General features: G+C 35.6%; 1 protein-coding gene across 2 annotated transcripts in view; it reads left to right on the forward strand.

Moving 5' to 3' along the window:
* Nucleotides 1-16871, forward strand: part of palmda (palmdelphin a) — a 29903-nt gene that overhangs the window by 4735 nt on the left and 8297 nt on the right. Inside the window, exons 3-9 of one of the 2 annotated variants that reach the window (XM_082172199.1) lie at nt 10807-11082; nt 14223-14274; nt 14721-14801; nt 14908-15026; nt 15985-16099; nt 16257-16281; nt 16384-16500. In XM_082172199.1, the coding sequence (XP_082028325.1) occupies nt 14230-14274; nt 14721-14801; nt 14908-15026; nt 15985-16099; nt 16257-16281; nt 16384-16500 (502 nt within the window). In that variant the 5' untranslated portion in view covers nt 10807-11082; nt 14223-14229. Of the gene's footprint in view, nt 1-10806; nt 11083-14222; nt 14275-14720; nt 14802-14907; nt 15027-15984; nt 16100-16256; nt 16282-16383; nt 16501-16871 lie in introns of those variants that run through there. The other variant, XM_082172200.1, reaches the window with a different exon arrangement.

Below are 16871 nucleotides of genomic sequence, written 5' to 3' on the forward strand. Positions count from 1 at the left end.
AAATAAAGTCTCAGCTTTCAAATTTTGTAATTTTTATGAAATTCAAACAACAAATACCATTTTGTGGCGCTTTAATGTGTAGCGCCTCAGTTCAAGCAGCACGTGAAATGATCATCTCTTCTAGTTATGGCACGAATTAAACATGAATGAACATCAGAACTGCAGAAAGATGTCAATACACAATTTTTAGTTTGTTTGTCAGACAAAAATGGCGGATATCTGCATTATGATTCGTCAGATCGCCTGTCAATCAAACTGGTCTCAACACTGAGCTCTTAAATTAATATTTTAACCTTTACAAAAGGATTCCAATGTATAGTTGCAGTCTAGTATGTTTATCTACTGTACATCTTTCAGAACTGGCAAGGTAATGCTCAAGAATGCAACACGATGCATTAAGAGCCAGGGGGAAACCTTTGAGCAAGATGATGGTGATGTGTAATTTTTTCTTATTTTCTTTTACATGTTAATTTAGCCTCCGAAGGCTACTAAATGAATAAATGCATTTTTTCAACAAAATAAGAACAATTTACACCAATCATCCAATTCAAATGTTTACACCCCCTGGCTCTTAATGGATGTTTCCTTCTTGAGCATCACTGAATGTTTGCAGCATTTTTAATAGTTGTGTATGAGTCCCTCAGTTGTCACCAGTGTGAAAAGATGGATCTCAAAATCATACAATAACTGCCAGTAAGGAGTCAAATAGGCAGAAGATGCTGGAAAAGATAATGTGCTGGAGGATTGTTCTGAAGACCATTGGGCAGTTATAACTGTTCGGGACCAACAAGGGACTCATGAACAACCATTACAAAACAAAACAACCTTCCAATGACACACAATATTATAAATCAAGTGTAGGCTATGTAATTTGTCTTGTATTTTGTGTTTGTATTTTGTCTTGTGGACTAGGCTATAGGCTACTTAAACATCTGTTATGTGAAAAAGCTTTTTCTGGGCAGTACTAAATAAAAACAATGTTAATAACATCTTAATAAATAAATAAAAATAACATTTTGGAGGTTCTGCAAGGTGTATGTAAACTTATGACTAAAGTGTAAATGTAACAAAAATCTTAACATTATTAGACGTTCTCATGTTGCTATATGGTTATGTCAATCATCGCAATTTCATGACTGACAGGACTATAATTTAGCGGATTCACTCCCACATTTAAATGCAGTTATCACTCCTTAAACTTTACAGTGTGAACGTAACCACTGGTCCTCTAGAAGCGTGAAAAACAAAACTATTATTTAGATCATCAATAGGGCCACTTTAAGCAATCACTTAAAGGAACACGCTGACTTTTGGGGACTTTAGCTTGTTCACCGTATCCCCCAGAGTTAGATAAGTCCATACATACCCTTTTCATCTCCGTGCGTGCCGTAACTCTGTCTGACGCATCCACCGCTAGCCTAGCTTAGCAATAAGACTGGAGGTAAATGGCTCCAGCTAGCATACTGCTCCCAATAAGTGACAAAATAGCGCCAACATTTTCCTATTTACATGTTGTGATTTGTATAGTCACAGCGTGTAAAAATAACAAGGTCACATGAGACACAGCCATCTTCTAACCCTAACCGTATACATACTGGGAACTACTGTATATTCTCAGAAGGCGAAGCACTGCTACTTGGGCGGAGTGATTATTTGGGCAGAGGATGGATAATTTCAACGAACTTGATTATCCCCTGATCTTCTTCTTTGCGTAAAAGGAAACTAAGCGGACCATGGCTAAATGTTTTTTGTTGCTTTTTTGGCCCGGACAAAGGTCCGGCTTGTGTGAACAGCAGATATGTTTTTTTTTTTTTGTTTGTTTTTTACAGTTTTATAATTTTTGCTGATTTACTGGAAAAGTATTTTCAAACATTTGAATTAGATTTGACCAAGTTTAATATGTAAATGTGGTTATAGTGTAATCATTTACAGAGTAAATATGTGAAAACAGCTACACTGGTTTATCAGCTTCCAAGGTCCTCCCTTGACTCCAGTCTGGCTGCTGTCTGAATTTGTTGAGCCAATCCAAAAGCAAATGTGTTGGTAATGAAGTAGTAGACATCATCATTCAGTCTCATTCATTCTTTTGCAGGGTTGTTTTTCTCCCCTCCCTCAGCAGATACGTAGATCAATCCTGCTGCTTTATGCTTCTGACTGTTTTCACCTTTTTTTGAAGAATTATTTATGCTTTTTGTTGTTGTATCTGTTTCACATTTTTCTCTGGCTCTCATATGTAGCTGAAAGGTCGTAGCAGTGTGTCCTTTGGGCTGAAACACCTGAAAATGGTGATTGTGGAAAATGTAGGTCATGCCTTGTGAAACCCCCAAATCCCGTTACAACGATCCACACAGAGGCTTTGGGAATGCAAAAGAAACTGAAGTGTTAATGTAACAGAATCACTTCTATAAAATCTTGCTGTTTACTAAAATATACTGATCCACATAGTTAATATCTGGCTTATTATAGGCTATGTTGGAATATGTGGATTGTTATTGCATTTCCGGCACTTATTTTGAGGGAAATTCTGTTGATTGAAACATAGTAAATGTGTTAAAAAGATCTTAGAGTAATATACGCTCGCTTATTGTTAGATCATGATAACGAACTATTGCTTAATCTATTGATGTACATTTGTACATTTGAATGTACATGTTTCTGTACTCTATCAGAGTATTGACAAATCCATTTAAACAAACCAAATTTATTGTCAAGCATGTAAATGTGAAGCTGAATGACAAACCCTCTACCCAGCTTTTTAATGTTACTACTTGTTTCAGAATTTTCAGAAAACAGTCAAAAGTAACATTCCCATTATGTTTGCAAAATGATCAAATGGAATGTTCCCTTAACGTTCGTATAACCAATAAAAAACATTTAATAAATTGGACGTTTTGAACGTTCTGAGAACATTCAGAAAAAACTTTTTCAGTACTTAATGGGAACATAAGCAAAACATTCTTAGTTAGCTTGGTAGTTATTGTGAAGCTTATATGTCATGTTTTGTTTCTGCACGGACCCTCTGTAATATTGAAAAGAAATGTGTATATTGTTTGCTTGAGGATTGGAGTGATCAGCAGGCGGTTTCATTGCCTGCAGGGGAAGAAACTGTTCTCATGCATGTGAACGTGCAGCAGTCTTTTTGCAAAAAAACAAAACATTTGTGAGCCTCCCCCCTGCTGGGCAGCACACACAGAACTGCACAGAACTGGCAGAAGTTCAGCCTGTATGTAGGAAGTTACGCCTTGGCCTGGATGAGAGTCAGAAGAGTTGGAATTGAGTGGTAAAGTAAATGTGTTGTTACAGGCAGTGATGGGAGATCTCAAACCCACAAGGGCTGCATTACCTAAGGCAAAATGAATTTGTTTTCGGCAATTTTTTCAGTTTCTCCATGTCTTTTCAGTTCTGTATTATTTTCTTTCTTCGGTGAAAGACAAAAGGAGATGTTAGGTACTTGTTCATTTAAGGTGCCCCTATTAAGCTATTTTAAAGGTTTCTAATTTTGTTTTGAAGGTCTCCTACAACAGGTTTACATGCATCAAAGGTCAAAAAACACTTTAATTTTCTCATAATATATATTGCACATCATTACATTTTTCAATGATTCTCAAACGACTCGTCCGAAGATTCAGTCTCTCAAAATCCCTCCTTTCCGCAAGCCTAATCAGCTCTGGTTGGCCAGATGGCCCAGTCGGTTGTGATTGGTCTAGCCTACATCTTGCAGCACGTGTTGAAAGCTAAACGCCCATTACCATGACTGAATTTCAGCTCCGGAAGCTTCCTAAAGCTCAGCGATTGTACACACTGTAAAGACAGTACCAATGGCATCTATTTTACCATAAAGTGGGAGAGAGGCCGCACTATGCTTAAATATGTTTTTATTTTTATTTGCACAAACGCGTTTCGTGCCTTCCTCAGTGTGCAACCAATTGACAATTGACAAGTGTACACATTGAGTGAAGCCTGCTCCTATCCACATTTGTCTATTTTACCATATCAATTCGAGCGTGATGATGAAACATTGGAAGAACTATAGTTTTTCAATAAAAACACAAAATTACATATTTTGAACACCTGCTAGAAAATAAATAGGCCTACATCAATTATCAATCAATTAATAATTTTCCTGTTACCATAGTAAAGCTGTTTTGAAACAATCTGTATTGTATAAAGCGCTAATAAATGTGACTTGACAAGGTGACTAAGGAAAATCAACTCACACTTTTATTTTATGTAGTGGAGCAGCACTGAAATTCTGCTTAGTACCTCATTTTAAGTTTATGAAAATAAATGAAATAATATACAGTTGGAGTGAGACATGAGTGACCTAATTGATGACAGAATTATCTTGTAATGCATATACTGTCAGTTACAACCTACACGTATATGATTTATCACATGCATCACTATTAGAAATAGATGTGGGAACACAGAAATCAAGCTATTTGTGAAATATGAGTTCATCTAAGTACACTCAGATTGTTCCTCCTTGGCAAACTCAGTGATCTCCCTATAGACATGAAGTGGATGAATCATCTTCAGCTCATCCATGAATGACACTCATTAGGCATCGTCCTGACAGGGATAGAATCTTTGAAGAACTTACACTGTGTGCTTGTGTCTACTTGGCTAAAGCAGCATGTGCATCTGCAAGCATGCATGCTTGTGTGTCTGCTGTAAACCAGAGGTCTTCACAGGGGGTCTGTGGTGATACTGTAGGGGGTCCCCCAATTATTTTTTGCTCTCAAACTAAGTTTTGTGAAAAATGAAATATGCATAAACAAAAATTTAACAAAAGTTCAGCTCAATGTTTCAGTGTGGGCAAAATACATTACAGTAAGTTCAAGAATGTACACTACCGTTCAAAAGTTTGGGGTCAGTAAGATTTTTTTTAAAAGGGGACTGCAGCAAGACTAAGGGATGTGTACAGTCAGCAGATTGGTATGCAAAAGAAACCTCTTCCGGGAGATACAAGACCCTATTAGGGTCTTGACCTGGCAGAAAAAGTTTGGGAACCACTGCATTAGAGTATTGGTTGAGTTTTAGTAGACTAGGGTAGGGTTAGGGATAATATAGAATAAGGCGTTATGGCTAGTAGAATAAGTTGACCTGTACCAGTACTTGCAAAGTATAGTCAGTAGAATGTCTGTTGTGAGACATTTACAATAACGTGTTAGCAGATACTATGCAGACAGTCTACTCTACTATGAGTTAGTTGACTTGTAGGAACATCATTAATTAGTCAACAGAATGTCATCGAAATATAGTTTTATACAACATGAAGCCTAACAGTATGTGTAACAAAGATAGATCAGTTTGCCAATGGAAATCTAAACATACATGTTTGTGATGATCTATGATTCACATTAAAATGATCTGAAATCTTATTTTGACACACTGATTAAAGGGATAGTTCACAAAAAAATATATTTTGTGATCATATACTCACCCTCATGTTGTTCCAAATCTGCATGAGTTTCTAACTTCTGTTGAACAAAAAAGAATATATTTTAAAGAATGTTGGTCACCAGACATTTGATGGCACACATTGACTTTTTTGTTTGGAACAACTGGCTCGAACAACATGATGGTGGAAAAATGATGACAACATTTTCATTTTTTGGGTTAACTATCCCTTTAAAGAAACATGTGGGTTGGGGTGCCATGTGACATTTCAGGGGTGACTGCACAGCTGTTTTCAATCAATACATCCCATACTTACCAGTTAGTGATACAATTCCATTTCCTTTTGCAATTACATCCTTCTATTCTCGTTTGATTATGAATAATGTTCGTAGAATCTAAGAAAACTGCCTTTATAATTGAGATTCAGGAGCAGAGAGGCCCAAAGTGAATCATGTTTACAGAGAGAGGCATAAAATACCTTTGTTTTTTTCCCCATCCTCTTTTTTCAATGCATTTTTATAGTCTGCTGCATGACATACTGTGGAGGGCACTAGAGAACATGCAATCCATGTGAAAATTCACCATAGCAACCATGCCACTGAAGCAACTAGAGCGTCATTCACTGCAATAGACGACTCAGCTTGACACAGCACAGCCCGAATACTGTCACATCCTTGAATATTGCAGATTAATCTTTTAATGTGTACAGTATTCACCTATGCATTATTAATACAGCAATCAATTATGCATTTAATTCATGCATACAAATTAGCATGTACATTTTGGCATGTATTATTTGTGTTTCCTAATGTACAGATTTCAGTAGGCATGTTTTTAGCTGTGTGTCTGAGTGTGTAAGCGTGTGTGTAAATTTTAAGGTGGGTGTGCTGTTATCACAACCCCTATCAAAGAACATTGAAGTGTTATTTGGCGCTGCCCCAAAACCTTTGTTAAAGCAAACTGAAGTGTGTGATTAAGGCTACATCAGGGGCATTAGCATATTAAAACAGTCTGTACCGGTGGTGGAGCAAATCCATTGTTATTTTTAAGCTTAAATGAGTCTAGAATGAATGACAAAGGTGCATGAGGACCTTTTATTGAAGGTACCATATAATGTAATAGAATAATTGAGATGACTGAATTGTAGTCTTGCCAGCAATCTGTTTTCCTATATCCATGGGCCACGGCATGAAAATGTTTCAAAGAATAGCTCTTGATGCATCACTGGAGTGAAGCAGCTTTTCAAAATGGCAAGCTCTTTTCAAATTTTGCAAGGTCAACACACTTTCATTATGTGGGACGCTATTTATGTCTATGATGCTATTGCATAACTGAGTTATCGAAGTGCCTACACTGTGTGTCAAGATACTGTATATTAGATCTGCTACTGATTTTTCTTTATCTTTTGAGCAATCCACCTGGAATGAGCATCGGATGCAGAGCAATGCCATCTACTGGAACTTTGAATAAAACACAATTTATAAATCAATGCTGGGATATACAAATATATTTTTGATGTCCATTTTTTCTTTGAATTCAATCATGCATTTTACTTAAAAGTTTTCATTTTATTTTAGATAATTAAAATGTAGGTTCCACTATTATTTGACTTTAAACACATATTATTCCTGAAAGCTAAAACTAGAACTCTATTATATATATTACAGTATATTAATATCCCATTTCCCAGATATTGTTTTCCTTTAGGTAGCCGTATGTTTTTTGATAGAAATACAAGAAATTATATGAGTTTATGAACAAGAGATTGAGCTTTGACAACCACAATGATGCATCAGAACAAATACATTTAAGGTCAAAATCTAATACAGAGAAACAACATATCATTCAGGCTGGTAAAAAAGAGCTGCTCTATAGACAGGAATCCTTTCTCTTGTTCAGGCTTTAGATTCTAAATTTACGTTTAGTTCCTACTGTCAATGAACAGTTCACTGTGAGCAACTAATGACAGGCTGCTAGAATGTGGTGTAAATGGCAATATAATAACATTGAACAACAGGTTTGCCTTATTCTCATTTGCCGATTAATATGGGTTACACTTAAAGTATATAAAAAGCACTTTCTCACCTCTCATTACATTCCTGACATGTTTCTGTTCCTTCTAAGCGTTACAGCACTAAATGTTTTTTAAAAGGAAGGTCTCTTTGAAGTCATTTTGTATGACATGGCAACAGAGCTCGAAAATTTGCGCATTTCTCAGGTATCTATTTTTATGGGGTTGACCAGACCTTGGTTGTCTCACAAGAACCGCACAAATGCCTTTCTGCTGTGTAACATGTAGCACCCACAAATTTATGAGTTAAAAATGACAGGGTGTGGGAAAATATGATCTGGTCACAATAAATAATAACAACTCTGTGACTTTTGGAGGTACAGTATGTAACTTTTTTGCCCTCTAGCTGTTAAAAAAAACTGCATGCATTTTGTGGAAGAACAGTTTTTTGGTTGTGTGGATGAATATGACCCTTCACAATATGCTTTATAATGAACTCTGTAAGAGAGCTACATATGGCAATTTGTCTTTTCAATGAAATCACTTACCTGTTGAGTGGTTGACTTACCTAATTTTGAAAAAAAGTTACATAGTGCACCTTAAAATTTAATAAGCAGTTTAAAATGAGTATGCGGATCATGTGACTTTTGAACACACACACTCGCAACTTGTCTGATCAATACCCAGAAAGAATCACAGCCTTATTGGATTAGGACAGAAAAGTGGGTTAAGCATCTTCTTGGATGCCACAAATATATCAGACGTAGTGCATTCCGTCACTTCCCAAACACGGAAAAAAGGCCTTGAATTCTGTAGAAATTTGGAAGAGTTAAAAGTTATAGAGACAAACTAAAGGTCTCATCTCTAGAGGTCAGTAAATAATATAAGTTAGCTGATCTGATCAGTCAGTATTAGAACATCAAATTCACACTAATTAAATAAATATGCATTTAATGAAAATTAATTCATATAAGAAAGTTGCTGAAAAAAATATGTTTTACAATACAATTTACAATACATATATGGAATAAAATAATCACACTGCGATTACTCTGAATCATGAGCATTTTTTACATTTATATTTTTATTAGTTTTTATTATATTTGTTTATTATTTGTATCTATGTTTATTATTTAATAATATTTGACATATTTATACTTTGATGTATGATATTTTATTTTATGTGATATATGTGTCCCTGGACCACAAAACTAGTCACAAGTCGCACGGGTATATTTGTGGCAATAGCCAGCAATACATCGTATGGCTCAAAATTATCGATTTTTATATTATGCCAAAAATCATTAGGATATTAAGTAAATTTATATTAAAAAAAATATTTTGTAAATTCCTACTGTAAATATATACAAAATGTATTTTTGTGAGTGGATGCAGCAAAAGCGCGAACATAAATGGACAACTTTAAAAGGCGATTTTCTCAATGTTTCGATTTTTTTGCACCCTCAGATTCCAGATGCTCAAATAGCAACACATTCTCACCCCAAATCGTCACTTTTTCGTCACTTTCAACCATGCTTCAATATCCGACGCACAAAGCACCCTTTAGCGTCCATATGTGACGCTTCGGTTATGGGTAGGTTTAGGTATGTGGTAGGGTTATGCGTCTCATATGGACGCTAAAGGGTGCTTTGTGCGTCGGATATTGAAGCATGGTTGAAAGTGACGAAAAAGTGACGTTTTGGGTATGAGAATCTCAGCTAAATATTGTCTTATCCTAACAAACCACATCAATGGAAAGCTTATTTATTCAGCTTATTTATTCAATGTCAAAAAAATGACCCGTATAACTGGTTTTGTGGTCCAGGGTCACATATAGGCCTAATAATAATGCATAAGGACTCTCATTAGTGCATAGGACTCTCATACATAATTATATGTATATAATTATCCTGGGCCGTCCTTGAGGGGGTATATTTTATTTTTAGTGTAATGCAAGTTAGTTTTGTAAAAAATCATCAGTTAAATGACAAGTAGCCTAATCAAATTAACCAGAGTCTCTCTGTCTTAATCATTATACACTAATTATACACAACTAATACAAAGGTAACATATGTTATCAATATGCTATTTTTGAAGCAGGCTTACAGTCTGATGATTGTTGCTTTTTTCCCAGAGGTCTCTGTAAAAGAATTGGGTGCCCTCAGCTGTCACTAGGGCAAGAGCCTGTGAATGCCCCACCTCACACATACCCTAAATATCTAAATGCACGTGTCATTTGATCAGGAAGCAGAAAGTATGACAGATGCTACTGTAGGGAGGCTTGTGCAATATCCTTTGAATAGTTTTGCTTTACATTTGCATGCAGTGTCTGTTTCTCAAGAAATCATAAACTACATTCAAATAAAATATGCGTGTTATTGCTTGAAATGCGTGGGCCAATACATCAATTTGAGATTGATTTAAAAGATTAGATGAGAAAGATTTCAGCATTCTTCATTCTGTTCATTAGATGCAACAGTCGGAATGTCCCATCATGCTGTGGGTCTCATTTTCTACAGCTAGTGTGAACAAACAGGAGAGTGCATGTAGGAATGTCTGACACTTGACTGCAGCTTGTGAGTCGCCCCACGTCAAAATGATTTGTGACACTGTTTTTCTGCTCCAAAAGCAGCCCTGAAGATTTGAAGGGAAGGGAACATTTGAAGGGAAGAGACACTGCTCTAATGTGCACCCTTAAAGGCCAGTTAGAATTTGAACAAATTGGATTAAAAGAACAGCTTTGCAGTGAAACCATTTACTGTATCGTACTGTTTTCTGCCTTACAAAGGGCACTAACACTGAAACTGAGAAAAATGGCTAACAAGCTTTCCTTATATTGATTAATTTGATATCAACATTCACTCCATTTTGTTGTTCACTATTGAGCCATAGTCTAAGATTTTGATTTTAGTCAAAACTCAATTTAGAAAAAATGTAGACATTTACAGGGCCAATTAAAGGTGACATGAAATGAAAGATAATATTTGATTCCCTATTGTGACATATATCTGAGTGAAACGGTGAACAAGAACAAATGTATATAGGGCGGGACTTGATTTTGTCTATCAGGAATTGATTGGATTGTTGGATCAATGGAGTTGTCAGTTGAACATTGACAGGTTGTCCCACCCTCACGAGTCACCAGTAAGCACGTCATCAGAGAAGAGAAGAGATGTGGTTGCAAGTTGTTTATTAAGTTATTTTGATTTAAAAAAAAAAAAAAATGTAATGTGCCCAGACAAATCGTTTATAATAAGCTAAATACTGCAATAAAAAGTAACAATTGTCAATTTTGATTTCATGGTGACTTTAAGTGAAAAATACTTTTTAAAAACTTTTCCAGTATTTTATTATGTTTTTTTCCCACCCCCAAGACAATGTTGTTTCCAAAGGTTTGTTAACCTCCACAGACATCAAACAGAAGTATATATTGACACATTCAAGCCTGCATGGGTGTGGGCTGTCGTCATTCACTTCAAACATTCACTGATGAAACTGATGAGACTGAACAACTGAAACAGCTTACTGGCGTTTCATTGGCTGAGGGCAGAACTGTCAATCATGCCTACAGCACCTGCGAGCGCTGTGGCCATTTAATGAGCGCTGCGTGACGAGTGCGCGTGAACTCAGGAAACCCTTCTAGATATCCGTTCGTCTTCAGCAGCCCGGTAAGTGTGTTCTCTGCTATTTTACTTCTTCTTGTGGATTCACAGACAACATAGCGTGAAAGACAATTTAATGATGCCATAATATGCCTAGGGTTTGTCTAAAGTTTTGCAGAATTAATTCATTTATAAATTAATCGAGGGTCTCGTATCATCTAAATGTCATTAAGGCGGAAGAATTCTCCCGTCACTTCTACGAATCTACGAAAAGTGGGTGACATTTAGTTTGGAAAAAGTTAATATAAGGTGAAAGTTTACACCTTCCACAAGTCATTAAAAAGTTATAGTTAGCAATTAAAAAATTCTGACAAATGGAAACTTTTTTTTTCCAATCCGTTTATTATTTTTCTATACAAATGAACACACCTGCATGCTCACAAAAAGCATGTTTTTTCATTATTAATGTTATTGTGTGTGTGTGTGTGTGTGTCGGGGGACTTTTAAGTATTATTTTATAAAGTTTAAGATGTTCTTTATCTTTATTATTCAAATACAATAACTGTACAGTTCCTGGATGTTTGTCCAGTAAGGATATTGAGCAGATGCCACAACAGGAGATTTACATCTTAACCGACTTGTGATCAGATTAGAGGAGATTAGAGAGAAACTTCCTCTCTGCTAAAACTGACAGGAGAACTGACCATGTGCAGGAGGCCTGCAAAGAGTATCATATTCATGTGATTGTATCTGCCTATCAGCTAGTTCAGTTTGCTATGGATCTGTGCTGAAATGTTCCTATATGCCATAAAGCTGTCAGCTAGCCTGTAACCCAAACTGTTTATATAAGGAACTTTTATTGTCACTCTTAATGCATAGTTTTCATAAATAGGCAAATGCAAATGTAGCCTATCTGGTTATCTTTGCATTTATTTTGGGTTTTACACCATCAAAAACATTCAGATAAGGCATGAAGGTGTTTGTTACTAGCCTAATTTATTGCTCATGTTATCCATTCTTTACATCAGCTTCACAAGTGTTTTATCACTTTGGACCGTTTCAGAACAATTGGTGGGTTTCTGTGGCAGGGAGACGAACAGAGACCTAGTGCTGGTGTCCCACAACCTCAGACTCATTAGGCCATGTACCCCTGGGTGGCCTTGCTATTTTTAGATGTGCCTTAGTCTAGTGAAATTCTGGAGCATAAGGGGTTCGATAGGGGTCTGATGGATGTACAGATAGATAGATAGATAACTTGATAGGTTGTAATGGGAATTGTAGTTTTATGCTAAAAGCTTTTATGGTTCAGGGCCTGTGGTTCTTTAAGGTATACACTCTAAAATGCTTGGTTGTTTCAACCCATGTTTGGGTCAAATATAGACAAACCCAACTGTTGGGTTTAAAAATGTAATTTAAAAATGTAAAACAACAGTTTGGTTTGTCCATATTTGATCCAAACATGGGTTGAAACAACCAAGCATTTTTTTAGAGTGTAAAGTATATACAAACATTTTAGAAAAGTTTAAGATGAAATAAAATTTATTTCAAACTAAATGTACAACTTTTTTGATATTAAATAAAAGTATTAATCAGATGGAAACATTATCTTTGAACAATTGTATTTACACCATTTAATTTAAAACTAATTCAATTAAACAGAGCTGGTAACTTATCTAAAACTAAGCAAATAAAAAAAAATCTAAACTACTGTTTAATCTTACTTAATTTTTGAGTGGAAAGAAACTACTTTAATTTAGCAAGAATTAAGCATTAAGTTGATTAAAAAGTGACGGCAAATACTTTTACATGAACCTTTTTTAACTTTTGAAATTTCTATTCATCAAAGAATACTGAAGAACAAATGTATCACTGTTTCCACAAAAATTTAAGCAGCACAAATGTTTTCAAAGTTGATAATAAGAAGAAATGTTTCTTGAGCACCAAATCAGCATATTAGAATGATTTCACTGAAGACTGAAGAAAACCGCTAGTTTAAATTGTAATAATATTTCACGATATTACTGTTTTTACTGTATTTTGATCAATTAAATGCAGCCTTTTAAAACATTAATATATAATACTGACCTTAAACTTTTGAATGGTAGTGTATATATTGAGTAATGTTTTTATGGTGCGTTAATATTGATTGCATACATAAAGCGGTTTCTCTTGCGAGCTTTTAGAATATGTCACTGAAATTAACATTGAACTGTGGGCAGTGAGAGGCCTTATATCTAAAGCAGATGAGCAGGGTTGTGTTGAGTCAGCGCTGGATACTGTCTATGTATGAAGCAAGGACAGAGACATGAAGTCTGGCCTGGAGTCAGTCTCACATATCCTGGGAAAAGAAAGAGCAGCCTGGAGACCCACAGACACAGGCCCTGCTGTCACTATAACATGACAGTGTTACATTTTCAAATACTTGTGTTGGTCAAAAACTGAAGTATATTTAGCACAGAAACAACTGACAGGGTATAGAAGATGATGTAAATTGAAAGGATATAGAAAGTGATGGTCAACTGCAGTGTTTTCTGTTCTTTTTCACTGCTAAATCTACAGGGTCACAGCAAAAGAAAAATAATTGACCTTAAATCAGTTAAAAGTATGGCAAAATAAAGCAAAGACAGCATGTCTTTCAGTTCCGTTGTCTTCGTGGCCGCATGCCATGCAGGACAACCATTATAGATTTACGAGGTCAAAATGTCAGCATAACTTTCATAACTGTGGATTACACATGCTAATAAAACATAATCTTTTTATGCATAAGCATACCTTTGCAATATTTCATACTCTTGCATTGCACTGATGTGGGAATCACTACAGGTCACATCAGGCCAGTTGTAAGAGATATTTAACTCAATGAAGCATGAAGCTACTTCAAGAGGCAAGTTCTAGCCTAAGGCCTTACTTGGATGTCTATTAAACTGGACAATATCTACTAGGGGTCACCCACTCAGACACAGGCAACCAAATCCTGTCAGGCAGATAATTTATGGTGCATCGCAGAGACTGTTTTACCACTGCTGCTATTCATGGAACCACAGTGATCTTTAGAAAGCAGGAAGCAAGTGGTGATGAATGGACATTAACTAATGCATCAAAATATCAGTGTCACCGTATTGAGTTTGACCTACATGTCGGCCAACACCCTTTTGAGGCCCCACTAGTATGGATGATGATTTATAGTGTCATATAATTTTTTTCAGAGGCAGGATGGAGGAAGCAGAACTCATAAAGGAGCGACTTCAAGCTATTACGGTAACCTTGTCTACTTGTTTCAAAGCTCTCTGAAATACTTGATTGTGATTGTTTAAATGCTGCAATCTGTGCCAAAATATTTTTTAATGATTGCTAAACAGTATCAGTGTTACTTTAGTGTTATTCTTTCTTTTTCTTTTTTTTGCATTATACACTTATAGTATTTATTAATATTTTGAATTAACTAGTTTTAGATTTTCAGTTTATTTTAATTTGTTTTAGAAATTGTTACATGCTTTTTTTTCATATTTAGCTCATATTTAGCTTTATATATTTATTTCCGTTTTAGTAATTTTAGTAGTTCAACTTGATAAGACATTTATTTCAGATTTATTATTTTTCAACAATGAACTGTATAGTTGACATCAGGCAACCGCTTTCCTATCACATAGATGTGCTACTGTTGTTCCATGTCTCTATTTGGACACGTGTCCATTTGTCCACAGAATAAGAAAAAAATCCAAGAGGAAATTGCCCACAAACGGCTTGAGATTGACAGAGAGAAACTGAAGCTTCAGCATGTTAAGGTACCTTCTTGATGTTAGAAGTATAGTGTCATTTTCATCAGCATTTTTCAGAATTTTATGTTTTGAATTATAAGGTTCTGGAATTTAAAGTATTTGTCTTTTATAGAAAAGGTCCATGAGAGACCTGTGGCTCATGGATGGGATGAACAGCAGTAATGCACAGGAAACACAAAAAGCTCTTGAAGATGCCCAACAAACGAAACACCTCAAGAGTAATATATTTCGGTAAGACGAATTATTGTGTTGTGCCTTATCGTATTTTTAATTTCAATGGTTTCATTACTGTAGTTTTATTTATACCATATTCACCACAAGAGTGGCTGTTGATCCAAACACCATTTTGCTATTTAAGATTTTTCCATAAAGAATGTCAGCTAATTTGTTGAGATTATCATAGCATATCTGGCATTCTGGCATCTTCTGAATACAGTTAAAACATTTTCAATCTTTACTTAAGGGTCTTTTGTATTTAGCTTTAGGGGTTGGCCTGATGTTTCTCAGCTAATGTTTTTTGCCCTGTGGTGCCCTAATAAAATCTTTTAGAGTGAAGTATGAGGCAAGCGGTGTGCAATGCTTTGTAACCGCATTGCATTGTAGTAGCAATGAAGTCAGAGAAGGATGCTTAAAAAAGCTTTTCCCATGTCCTTGAGAAGCTGTTACATGCAGGTCACACCCTGGTACAAATATTGCTGTTGGTTTCATTCTTTGCGGGTGTGTTAAATGATTCAGGCCAATGGTGATTCTGACTGAACCTCTGTCATATGAGAGAATAAAATTCTAATGTCTGTTATTAAATATTTGTTTATAATGCTTTCATACCCTCTAGACAACTCAATGTGTCTTTAACTCATTGGATCTAGCATGTCTATGCAGCAAAAAGTACAAACAGAGTGACAGGCTTTGTCACTCTTGTGTGACTTAACCCAGTAACAGAGGTGTGTGTGAGTGTGCGCGTGTGCGTGCGCGTGTGCGTGCGTGTGCGTGTGCGTGTGCGTGTGCGTGTGCGTGTGCGTGTGTGTGTGTGTGTGTGTGTGTGTGTGTGTGTGTGTGTGTGTGTGTGTGTGTGTGTGTGTGTGTGTGTGTGTGTGTGTGTGTGTGTGTGTGTGTGTGTGTGTGTGTGTGTGACGAGTACGCTAAAAGACGGAAGCTTTAGAAAGCAATTATTTTTACAAATTCTCTGTAGGATAGAGAAAGAGATTGAAGCGTTGGAGAGAGAGGAAATGAACATCTCAACAAATGAGGGGCTGATTCTAAAGAGGCTAAAGGCCATTGAAAAATCTCCAGAGGATATCATTAAGGTACAGTACTTTTGTTATGGTTCATTTAAAACAATCAGAAACTCTGATTGTCTGTCTTTTGCTTGAACTATATAAAAAAAAAAAAAAAAAAGGCTTTATACATCTGAAAATTTAAGACACTTTATTTTAGAAAATTATTCTGTTTGTATCTTCACAGGCAGTGAATGCAGATTTCATATCAGGTAACTACTGTAAAATTACATCACAATCAGAATGTTTATGGACCATAAAACTGTTGTTTTGAATTCTGGATTATTTATGAATATTGTAACTTTTTTTTGCAGACCCGGTCTATATACATTCAACAATTCCAAATATGCTAAAGCCCAGCACACCTCTATTAAATCAGAGGAAGAAACGAGACCTGGAAACTGAAGCAAAAAATGATCAAGCCAAACCTGGTAAACTGAAAGAAGACTTCAAAAGTCTTCAATATATTTCTATAATGTAGAACTAGCAAAACAAATCTTTTAAAACAGGGTTTCCCAAACTGGGTTTCACAAATCCCTGGGGAATAGCAGGGAGTTTGTGAGTTGATTAATTATTTAAAGCTAATTAATTAAATCAAAATTTTGACTAAAAGTCCTAAATCAAAATCAAACTAAAATCAAAATGAAAAATTGTTTACCTGCTTGTCATGTGACCATTAACTAAAAGCAGAGAACTGTGAACATTATTACTGTGAACATTATTACAAACAATTACTGTGTTTTAATTTTTGAAATATTCACTTAAAATCTCAGGGTGTACTTCAAGTTAATATTTTGGTTCA

Source organism: Leuciscus leuciscus (assembly GCF_965113295.1).
Source record: "Leuciscus leuciscus genome assembly, chromosome: 6".
In the NCBI taxonomy this organism is placed as follows: Eukaryota; Metazoa; Chordata; class Actinopteri; order Cypriniformes; family Leuciscidae; genus Leuciscus; species Leuciscus leuciscus.